Source organism: Geospiza fortis, unplaced genomic scaffold (genome assembly GCF_000277835.1).
Source record: "Geospiza fortis unplaced genomic scaffold, GeoFor_1.0 scaffold275, whole genome shotgun sequence".
Lineage (NCBI taxonomy): Eukaryota > Metazoa > Chordata > Aves > Passeriformes > Thraupidae > Geospiza > Geospiza fortis.
The window spans coordinates 2,111,997-2,124,102 of NW_005054341.1; the positions used below are offsets into that span (position 1 = coordinate 2,111,997).

The 12,106-nt window shown below is 39.7% G+C and overlaps 1 protein-coding gene across 1 annotated transcript in view; it reads left to right on the forward strand.

The window, feature by feature from the left end:
* USP34 (ubiquitin specific peptidase 34) overlaps positions 1–12,106 on the forward strand; it is a 101,029-nt gene that overhangs the window by 27,994 nt on the left and 60,929 nt on the right. The window contains 8 exon segments of the mRNA XM_031058274.1: positions 5,092–5,173; positions 5,263–5,355; positions 7,332–7,457; positions 7,858–7,987; positions 8,545–8,580; positions 8,926–9,056; positions 9,499–10,115; positions 10,818–11,032. Coding sequence (XP_030914134.1) covers positions 5,092–5,173; positions 5,263–5,355; positions 7,332–7,457; positions 7,858–7,987; positions 8,545–8,580; positions 8,926–9,056; positions 9,499–10,115; positions 10,818–11,032 — 1,430 coding nt within the window.

Sequence of the window (12,106 nt, forward strand, 5' to 3'; positions counted from 1 at the left end):
GTTATTTTAAAGCTGAAGGAAATTGTCAAATTCTCCTTTGGGATATTACTTTCTTGGCAGGGGCATCTGTAAACAGGCTGTCATTTGAAAGGAATGCAGCACGAACAGAAAACCTTCTTTTCTACATTTGTAGTATGTGATTTTTAAAAAAAATCAGAATTCCAGTTGTTCTGGTGTTTTACCTGAAAGGTTGGTTACAAACCAGTATCACGCATTGCTGCTCATCTTCAGATATCTTGTGGAATCACTGATGTCTTCCAGCCAAACAATCAGGAAGGGCTGGAGCAGAAGGATGGGGAAATGTCTCACTTCTCCAGTTTGTCCAGTACAAAGCTTCTCTCTCATTACCGACTCTGCTCATGAGAAATTTTTGGATGAAAAGGCACTTAGGGAGTTGGCAGTGACTGAATGAGCAGCAAAAGGAAAGCTTTTCATTCCTGTGTTCTTTCCTTAGTGGAGAAAGGAAGTCTTAAGAAGTTTTATTTTGTACCTTTGTAGCCTCTGCAGATTTGCCAAAAGAAGATGTCCTGCATTATGTCTGGTCATCCCCATTTTATGTTTTGACTTTTCCAGATGCATTTGGAACTGTCAACCTTTGGGATTTCTCCTTCTGTATCTTGATAAGGTGGGTTTGCGGGAGGCACCTTAAAAAAATCAGCTCTCAGTCCTGGCTCTTCCCTATTCAGAACTAATAGCAGGATTTTTTAGCAAATATTTTGCAATGGTAGCTTCCCACCTTTATCCTCAGCACTGCAGTTTTTCCTGGTAAGACAAGCTAAAGCATCTTCTGTTTAGGAAAACACTGGATTTCACAGGTTGCACTGGGGAGCAGCAGAAAGCTGACAGAGGGATCTGGTTTGTAGCTGCAGGTGTTTGTTTGTGTGATTTTTGAGATTCCATTTTCCTGCCTTTGAGTCTCAAGGGCTGAGGTTTGTGCTGACAGAGCCCTGCGTGCTCCAGGTGTGGGCAATGCCTCAGCCACCCAACTTCATCATTCCCCAGAGATGGACTTCTCATTTAGCTCTTCCTGCCTCTAAAGATAGAGCCAAATCCTTTGCAATCTGAGGTACTGAGGAGTGTGAAATCTACTGCAGCTAAAAATAACAAGCCTGAACAGAAGAGGCTCAGAGTCTTTGAATAAGTGATTCCTGCAACTGTTTCACTGATGTCACTTAGTGACAAATGATGGTGCTTTTCAGGAAGTGAAAGATACTCTTTTTTTTGGTGTTACTTGGACCACAAGAGGAAAAAGTGTTGGTCTTTTCTTTAGTGAGGACACTGTCAGCTTCTGGAAATAACATGTGTAAAGAGAGATTTTGTTTTGCTCTTCCCTTGGCAGGCAGCCAAGTGTTCGGGTTTCAGGTTCCAGGTTGACACTGAGGCAATTTCCTGACTCGTTTAAAAACCTTGATTACCCTCACTTAAAAAGCTTCCTGCAGAGCAATTTCAGGTGTCCAAAATTCCTTTCACCTGTGAACAGAAAGAACTGGAATATTTCTTCTCCTTTCTTTCCTTATTTATTGAGATACTCAATTGCAAGTTCCATGTTGCTTTTTCCCTTCACTGTTTTACCTTATGTTAACTCTTGCTTTCTCCATTTTTGTCTAAGCTTACTGATTTGAGTTTCTGGCAGCATTATTTAAACACCTCTACTCTCTCTACCCCTTTTCAGGGATCTTTTCAGATTTTGTCTGAAAAAAAAAAAAAGTGAATTTTTTCACTCAGCTCACTAATGTTTTTTTCTTGTGGCCCACACAGCAGTTAAACAAATATTCCAGATGATGTCAGAGTGGTGGTTTCAGAGCCTGCAGAGCATCAAAGAGGAAAATTTGTGCTCAGAAGCAAAAACATGTGCTTGAATGTGTGTTGAGAAGGTGCCTTCTGTATCCTCTTTGCATTTCTGATCCTAAATAGTTGAGATCAGGGTTTCACATCTGTTGTTGTGTTATAGATCCTATTTCAGTGATGTTGTCAAGAGGTGTTAGTGTTCCTCCCTTGCAAGCTGCCACTTCCAGAGCTGCATTTTTCCCTTGGAGCTTTTCTATTCTGTGTTCAGTGACGTTGTGGATGGCTGTTGTGATCCATCCAGCTCTGAGCTGCTGTGTTTTTGTAGCTTCGTGGGGAATGGACTGCTTGAATAAATAAAGTTTTCTTTGAGGGGGGATACTTTGCTGTGGGATTTGTTGCTGGATTTGGGTCATCATGTGGGTACCAAGTATTGCAGCACAGCCTTAGATTAAAATGTTTGCAGGGCTTTACCCCAGTCCTTTCATAGAGGGTGTTCTTTGACCTGCCAGGAAAATGCATCAGCTGGAGGATAAGAATGAACAAAATTCAGTGCAGTTCCAGACATGAAGTTCTGTCACCAGCTGCACAGTTCCCCTCTCTTCCTTGCAGTCTCATAGAATGCCCGGGGAAACTCATGTCAGAAGTGCTTGAATTACATTTCTTGGAAGTAAAGCAGTTATTTTTGACAGACATGAATAATCAGTGAACTCCCATTAAAAATCCTGCAGAGAAATGGATGAAGTGTTATGTACATTTCCAGTGTGAGAGAGATTTAGAGACAATTAAACCAGAGTAGCTGCTACCTTTGCCTTTTTATTCTCTTCTCCTCCCTCAGCCACAACACAGAGCCATAGAGAGTATCAAGTTCTTTAAATAACTTTTCCTATTGCTATCCAGTTATTAAATCCATGATAAGCAGCTACTATGTGTTACTGCCAAGGTGAATTTTCTTACTCCTAAAGTCTGTCTGATTTGGATATCTAATTTGTAAAACCATTCCTTGTGCTGCTCCTTTGATGTGAGAGGGAAAAGCTTATTAATGCTTTGATCATAATGCATGATTTTCACTCTCACCATTTCCTTTAATACAAAAGAAAAACTTTTTTCAGGAAAACCTTTGCTGAAATGGAAATGTTCAGGAAAGAAGACAGACACCCTTCATTTACACTGAAATTTGCTTTTTTGGTGAATCCTTGACTCTGATATTGTAAATATATTCCTTAGTAAATCAGAGAACTAACCACTTTGTGGGAGTAATAACTTGATCATTTGAAAAGGTACTGATTGCTGTGCCCTCAGCCAAATTTTCTGGGAGGAGCAGAAAATTCTCTCTGCGAAGCCCAAGGGCTTCATTCTGCCTTGCACAAGGATCCTCTTGTTTTTGGTCACCCTCAACAAATCCATATCAAATGCACATTTACCTTCAGAAATCTGAGATGTTGTTTTACCAGAGTTGAGCTCACCAGGAGGATAAAGAGTTTGTGAGAACACATCCATTAAAAGAGGCATTCCTTCAAAAGAATTATCTGTGGTTTTTCAGAATAAACATGGTGTGAATTAGAGACAGAGAACTACCATGGTAATTTAATAAAATGTGAAGGAACTCATTCTAGAGGAGAGCTTTTGTTCTTTCCTTTGGAGTGGTTAAAATGCCACATATGAGTGGATCCAAAGCCTGATGGGTGTTGTGCCATGAGCAGAAGGGTTGGGATAAAGAGACCCCATGAGGAATGTGTCCTTTCATGCTGGCATTGCCCAGCAGTGGTTATTTATCTGGGATTCCTTCTCAGAGCTGCAGGCTGGAAAACTCAGAGGCGAGAAGAAAGGAAAGGTCTTCCTTCAGCCTTGGTTAGCCAGAAATCCAAGCCCTGGCTGAGTCATAAATGTGCAAGTGCCAAAGTTTGGTTTGGGTGCTGGGGATAGTTGGGGTTGGGTTTGGTTTTGAAATGAGGCTCTGTGGGAAGTTAAGGACATCTTGGACTCATGGAACAGATGCACTTTATCTTTTCAATCCCTCTTTGAGCAGATCCTCTGTCAAACTGACTTTACAGTGTGAAACTCATTTATTGATAAGCCAGAAATAATAACTGCTGGCAAACTTTTGTACCCTGCAGGCCAGTCATTCCTTAAATGTTATGGGACATTATCTGTGAACAGTGTGGGAATATTTGGTTGCCACTGTCCTGGAATTAGAAGAGAAGTCCTGAAATGTTGTGGAGTAACAGGAGCTTTGCTCCTTGAGCTCAGCCATGAGGATCAGGCAATCCAAAACAATTGAAGCCCTGGCAGTGTGCCCCTGAGTAGTGAATCCTCTTTGGAAAAGCTACAGAGGCAATCTCTTTTTACCTAGAAGAGTCTTGGTTCCTTCTTGAGGATGATAAAGATTGGCAGTCCTGGATTTTAATAGTGACCATAAATGTGACATGAGCAGAAGTGGTCAAAATAACTCTTCCTCAAATCCTCCAAGGCACCCCCTCCCTCCATCCTCTGCTCCCTGTGGGACACAGCTCTGTTATTCCAGGGCCATTTAAACCCAAAGCTGGGTTTTGAATGCTCTGGTGTCCTCTAATTGCTTCTGGTGCCAAAATCAGGGTGAACAAACATTTGCTTGAAGAGAAGGAATAAAAAGGAGCTTAGGCACTGCTTTGCAGACAGGGCAGTGCTTTCTGGAAGTTCAGCTTTTGTTTTGGCAAACTCAATTTCCTTGTCCTGCTCAGTTTGAATATTTGCTTAAGGAACGGCAGTGGGTGAAGTTCCTGTTGGTGTGGATGGGCAGAATGAGAATTTGGAAGTATTTGTGTGCTGCATGTGTGTGAGTATGACCATAGTTTGGGAGAGTTGCTATTTCTGTAAGAGAATCTAAAAATACATCCATGGCTTCCTCAAGAAAATAATTTCTGTCACTCCCAGCTTTAGCTACATTTCAATACTTGTGGAATTTCATGATAAACTTGTATTAAACAGCAGTGTCAAAATCTTACCTGTGAGGTCTTTGCAATTGTTTGCACATGGTGTGTTGTGCATTAACTAATAAAATTAGTAGAATTATTGGTTATATTTGCTGATGATCCAGTGGGGAAATGTTGATATTTGGCATTAGTCTTCCAGCTAAAGAAATAAATACAGAAATCATTTGCTTCCTGCTTGGAAAAATGAACATTGACCATGGTTTGTGTTCAGAGGTTTTTGTGCCCTCACTACAGCTGCAGACACCAACTTGCAGGATGTGCTGTGCTAGAGGAGAGCACAGAGTGAATATTACAGGCAGATCATTTTATGTTTCCACTCTTTTTTCATCTCCAGGTCAATTGCAAAAGAACTTGCAGACTGGCTTATCAGCAACAATGTAGTTGAGCACATTTTTGGACCAAATTTACATATTGAGGTTTGTATTTGTTTATCATAAATTTGGTATAAACATGGAGCATGAACTTGTTCTAGTAAATCTTTCCTCACTGTGTTCTCACTTTGCAGATCATCAAACAGTGCCAAGTGATTCTGAATTTTCTTGCAGCTGAAGGGAGACTTAGTACTCAACACATAGATTGTATTTGGGCTGCTGCACAGGTATGTATTGAATTTTTGTAATTGCAGGAGTGATAAAAGAAAAAGAAAATAGAAAATAAGTTGATTTTGTTTCACATTCTTAAAGTTGAGTTTTTTGCTTTTCCTTGGCTGTCTGAGCATTTTGCTGACCAAAATGTCAAGTTAGGTAACTGCCACAGTTACTAGGTTATTTATTAGATGCGAAAAATCACCCTGGCTACTTTTATACAAGGAAAAAAATGAAGTTGTATAGCAAGGACAGAGTGTTTTCACTGAGAGTGGGGATGAAGGTTGTAGGGTAGTTGCAGTATTTTTACTGTTGTGCTAAATTGCCTTGCTCCTGTGTGTTGTAGTTTCCATTTCTGGTACTCCTGGTGGGAACAATCAGGTGAAAATTGTGGCAGTGAAGTTTACAGCTGTGCTCCTCTGCTGCTGTTAAAATCTATAGAAGGCACTGAAATTTTATTTTTTGCTTGCTAAAGCTGGAAACTCTGATAGGCTTTTTGCCTTCAGAAAGATTTATTTGTGTGCTACTTTTAATGGGTCACTCTGCTTGTTATTTTAGGTTGTGACATTTTTATTTAGGGGATTTGAATACAATAGGCATGAGGAGGCCTAGGGAACACACTGTTATAGCAGGTTAGAATTTAAAGAGGGTTTTTTATGTGTTCAATATTTCTTTGTCATTTATTTCAATCAAATAGTACTGAACACACACTCTGAACCAGTGTGGTCCATTGTCATTAAAACGTGCAGCTGGAATGTTAATTAAATGCTCATTGGAACAACATTTGCTCCACCATTTTTCTGTGTCAGAGTAATTAATAATTCTTTATTTTACACTACATTTTAAAACAGTATTTGCACTTCCTTGATGTTTTCACACAGCATGTCAGACACTGTAAGAGCTCTGGATTTTTTTAGTATATTTTATACTGCTTTAGGAATAATATAATTACCTATTTTTGATAATGCTTTTACAGTTTAAGTGTTCATTTTGCCATAGTGATATTTTCACAATATGTTTGATATCAGAATTAAGCATGTCCTGATCACTTCCTGTAAAAGGATCACTTCCTTAAACCTCTAACGTTGTTTAGAAGGCTGACACCTTTAGGCTGAAAGAACAGAAAGCCTTAAAGTGTGTTTTCCACTTTTTAAATGAGCTTTCAGACAAAAATTCATCTTCCCTAAGTTGAAGTTATCTCAAGATGTTAAAATGCATCTTTGCGTAGAACCCACATGATTTCCTTGCACTGTGAATCCTGTGAACGTTGGCCTGTACACAGTGAATTGCTGACACAGATATTTTAATGCCAGGAAGACAAAATAAAATAAATCATAAAAAAAACCCCTTTTGAGGTGCAAGCGTAGTAACCAACGTAAGAATTTTTTTTCTAGAAGTTTCCTGTAACCATTATTTTATTTTTTGAATAACAACATCCTTGCAAACGTAAAGAAACTCTTTTAAGTGGGTGTTACAAGCAGCATTTAACCAAAGAGGAGTCATCCAGGAGCACTGTCCCTTTCATGTGGAAATGGAGTAGTTAGCTAAACACACTGTCATATTTTTTGACATCCATCAGTAGAAGGACAAAAGATTTCTTTATAATCCTCACACAGTCTGTTCCTGAGTAGTCTTTATTTGTATTTACCTCTGCTAATAAGGTAATCATTGCAGATACTGCTTCCCTCAGATTTAGCATATAAATTTAATATTTTAGAAGTTATATTTAAGTTCAAATACAAAACAAAGTTCCAGTTCTTCTTTTCACCTAATCTCTCAGAACTAGAACTAAGGAACTGTTGCATTGATTTGTACCTTTGCAGGCTTTACAGTGTCCAAATTACTTTAGTCAAAATTGCAAATCTGCTGGAGTTTGAAAGTATTTGACAACTGCTCCTGAGAATTTGTACAAATATGTTTATTTGCTGCAATATTTGATTTATTTGTTGGTTTTGCTGTTCCTGTTACCTCCTCTGTTTGTTCCTTGTAGCTGAAGCACTGCAGCCGGTACATTCACGACTTGTTTCCTTCTTTGATCAAAAACTTGGACCCTGTCCCACTTAGACACCTCCTGAACCTTGTCTCAACTCTTCACCCCAGTGCTCACACTGAACAGGTAAAGACAAGGCCAGCAACATCTCTGGCATGAGAAAAGCAATTAAAGGAGAGGGTTAAACAACCATGATTTAACCCCCATTAATTTAATGGGTTTGTCATTCTAGAGGAATATTCCCTACTGCAGAAAGGGGGAACTCTAGGAGTAAAGTTGTCATGTTTCTTCAATTGCACCTTTCCTGGCTTTTGAAGGATAATTTTTAGAGATTGTGTAACCACTGATGGAAGATTTTAACTTCCTGCCTGAAGTTACAATGTGCTTCACACATTATTTAGTTGAGTTGTTTATTTTGATGAGTTATGTTGGTGAGCTGTAGTATTGACCTAGAGAGAAATGAACAGTGGATCTTTCTATCCAAATCCTACTGCTGAATGGGACTTTTCTCTGGTTTTCTTTCCAGACCTTATATTTGGCATCCATGCTGATCAAAGCCCTGTGGAATAATGCCCTGGCAGCTAAGGCTCAGCTGTCAAAACAAAGCTCCTTTGCATCTTTACTGAGTACCAACCTGCCCATGGGAAACAAAAAAGGTGTGTGGTTTTCCAGTAGATCTGGAGGTTAAATTTGGAATTTTCATAGTCTCCATGGTGAGTTTGGACAAAAAGCAGGTATAGAACTTTCTCCTTTGAGTATTTTTTAAAGGTGTCATGCTGGTATGTTTTTCCAGCAGAACTTGAGGCTGTAGATGAAAGCATGAAAAGTCTGTGAGTGCTTTTGGGAAGCTTTGTGTTTCAGACCCATTCTGTTTGTACAGCTAGAGTAGTCTGTATTTTCCTTTTTTCTTTTAAATTCAGAAAATGATCCATGACTATTCTTGTTCTGCTGCACATCTGTGACTTAATAGCTGCACAAAAAGCTTACTTGCCTTTTACCTAGTTTCTGGTATTACATGCTGTTTCTGATTTGGTGATTTTGTTTTTTACTGGACTGTGTATTTCCCCACAGTCATTACTCAAGGTGCTGCCAAGCCATTTTCCTGTAGTTTCCCTTTCTCTTCATACTACTGGCTTTTCTGAATCATTGACAACTATATGCTGACAAAATGATTTTTAGTCACTTATTTTTCCATCCTGCTTTTTTCCTGCAGAAGAAGAGGAGCTCAGAAGAGCAGCCCCTTCCCCCTGTAAGTATAATTTTAGTTGTACACCACAGTCTGGCTTATTTGATTCTACAGTGCTTTTGAATTTGGGGCAGAATTAAATTAGAAATTTGGTTTTTATGAGAAATGAAATGAAATGGTGTTTTGGGTAGAAATTTGTATAACAATGGCAAGAAGAGACATCAAAATACAAACTTTGTAAAACACTCAGTGTTCTAAGTGAAATTTTTAGTGTTTAGGTACACATAGTTTAAATTATATCTCTGTTTGCTGTAAGAACGCTCAATATTTGAGGCAGATTTATGCAATGCTGTTACATTCCAGTAATTACCTGTCAGTGAATAACTGGGAAATGTGGTTTTGAATTAGGGTCACCAGCAGCAAGCCCTCAAAGCAGTGACAACAGTGACACCCATCAGAGTGGAGGCAGTGACATTGAAATGGAGGAACAGCTGATTAACAGAACAAAACACGTCCAGCAGCGACTTTCAGACACAGAGGTGAGAGTGTGGCTCTGACTCTGGGAATTTTGTCACTGAGCTGCCTGTTACCAGCTATAAAAATGGTGTTTTATCTGTATTTGTTTCCAAACCACCTCAGACAAATGTATTCCTGCATTTAAATAGTGTTCCAGTTAGGTTAATCTCTTAGCAATGGACAGCAAGGGATTATCACACTGGGCTCTGTTCACATGCAAAGTCTGCACATACAGCCTGTTAGCAACAAGGTAATGCAGAAAATCAATTATTAAATCTGAATCTTGCTTGGAGCATTTTGTCATCAGCAACCAAATTGAGAAAGAATGAATGGGAACTTGTAGATGTGACACATTTCCTCCTGGAGGAAGAATGATGTTTGAATGATGATGATGATATTAATTATGTATTTCCAGTGGTGCTTTATTTTCTCCACCAATCTTAAAAAACCCCAAAATAATTTCAGGAATCCATGCAAGGAAGCTCTGATGAGACAGCCAACAGCGGTGAGGACGGCAGCAGCGGGCCTGGGAGCAGCAGTGGCCACAGTGATGGATCCAGCAACGAGGCCAACTCCAGCCACGCCAGCCAGTCCGCCGGCAGCCCCGGCAGCGAGGCGCAGTCGGAGGACATCGCCGACATCGAGGCGCTCAAAGAGGAGGAGGACGAAGAGGAAGAAGACAGGAGTCACAATCCCCAGAAAAGCAGCAGGAGCACAGATCTACGAGGCAGAAAACTGGAATCCCAGGCGGGCATTTGCCTGGCAGATGCCCAGGGGGCAGCAGAAAGGAGCGGCGCCAGTAACGGGCAGGGCAAGGAGCACGTGTTCAGCGCCGACGCCGTGGCGCCCGTGGACAACCGCATCCGCATGCTGGACACCTGCCCCCACAGCGAGGATGCTGAGCACGACATGGCAGGGGACATGAGCGCTGCTCACATTTCACAGGGCTCTCAGGATTCCTGTATCACTCACACAGGGGACTTCCTTGGGGAAACCATTGGGAATGAGTTATTTAACTGTCGGCAGTTCATTGGGCCCCAGCACCACCACCACCATCACCACCACCACCACCACCACGATGGGTAGGTAGTTGGCATTTCACAGAATCACACAATGACTGGTTTGGAAGAGACCTTAAAAGATCATTGAGTCCAGTCCATGCCCTAACACCTCAACTAAACCCTGGCCCCCAGGGCCACATCCAGGCTTTGTTAAACACACCCAGGGATGGTGACCCCACCACCTCCCTGGCAGCTATTCCAGAACTTTATCACCCTTTCTGTAAAAAACTTCTTCCTAATATCCAACCTATATTTCCCTTGATGCAGTTTCTTCTGACTCCTTCCATAACAGAAATAAAAGTTAGCAAAATCCTCCATCTGGGCAGAAATTGGTGTATGGACATTCTGCTGTAGCTCAGGATAATTTTGTCTTGCAGGGATGATTGTTATCACAGACAGTTACACAGAGACCTGATTTGTTAACATCTGATTAAAGGTTTCTCTTAAGTTTTGTATTGAATAAATAAGACAGCATTTAAGAAAATGTTAAAAATGTTTTGCAAAGTGCTGCATTTAGTTAACATTAAGAAGCCAACTCAGTCATCAAACTAGTGAGACCTTCAGTTTACTTATCTGTAGTTGTTTTTCCAATTCATACAAGGGCTGCTGTTCAAACAGATGATTCATCCTGACTTTAGCTTTAGGGAGATGTCTGCTCACTTGTAGTCTGCCATAAACAACTTCCTCTTTGATATTGTCCATTCTGATATTCTTCTTTTACAGGCATATGGTTGATGATATGCTTAGTGCAGATGATGTCAGCTGCAGTAGTTCTCAAGTCAGTGCAAAATCAGAGAAAAATATGGCAGACTTTGATGGGGAAGAGTCTGGCTGTGAAGAAGAGCTTGTACAGATTAATTCCCATGCTGAGCTAACATCTCATCTTCAGCAGCACCTCCCAAACCTGGCCTCTATCTATCATGAACATCTGAGTCAAGGTGAGAGTGATCAAAGAAAAACTGAAAAACTTGGTTTGTCATTTTGAATTAGTCTCCAGTAATTAAAATAATAAAGTTATTTTAACCATTTATTTGTATTTGTCCGAAGAAACCATGATGACTGCTGAGAACTTAATGTTTCTCCAAGAGATTCATTTTTGTTTCTTTGTTCATTTGTCAACACAGAAATATTCATTTGTGTTTAGCTATGTCTATATTTTTAAATCCCCCACCTTTCCATTTCATCTGGAGCTTTGAATGCAAGTTAAAACAAATAAAGGCACAAGAATCTAGTAAGTGTTTTTTCTACCAGGTTATTTAAGTGTAAAGAAAGGTGGTACTGAAATGCAAGAGTCTCTTTAAAAGATTTTCCATTCTGAAACTTTCTGCAGTTTTTGTGCTGGTGGGTGCACATTACTGTGATTTTGTACATTTGACATCATAAATTCACCTATAAATGAATTAACCATAATGGGCTCTAGAGAAGATAATTCTGGAAAAATGACTTAAAATATGACCTGATACTTTTGGGAGTTTGCTGTAAAGGGCATTTTATGCTATTTCATCTTACACTGCCAAATCTGCTTTACTTCAGGGTGCAATTTAAAATGCTCCTAAAACACTTCTCAAGAATTATATCATCTTTCCATATGCTATTTTGGCAGCTTTATTTTCTCTTTTACCCTGTTTTTAAACATAATGGAGAGCAGGGCTGGGGAAGGGTTCATGTTTTTCTTCACTGGCCTGCAAGAACCAAGTTTGCTCTTGTCCAGCAGACAGCAAACCCAGTGCTGTTTATATATTTCCCTGAAGTAATTGAATGAAAAGTTTAAAAGTTTTTATGATAATAATTTTAGCCTGAAGTTGAAAATTTGGCTTTTTTCCACTACACTGCAGAGTTGAATAAACTATTAAAAACTTTATAAACCTATAAATCAGCATATTTTTCAGTATTTTTCATAGATATTATTTGTCTAACTGAAGATTGAAATTACTGGTTGAGCATGAGGCCTTCGGTACATTTTATTTTTGACACCCCTAGTTTTGCATGTGCAAATAATTATAGTGTTCTGT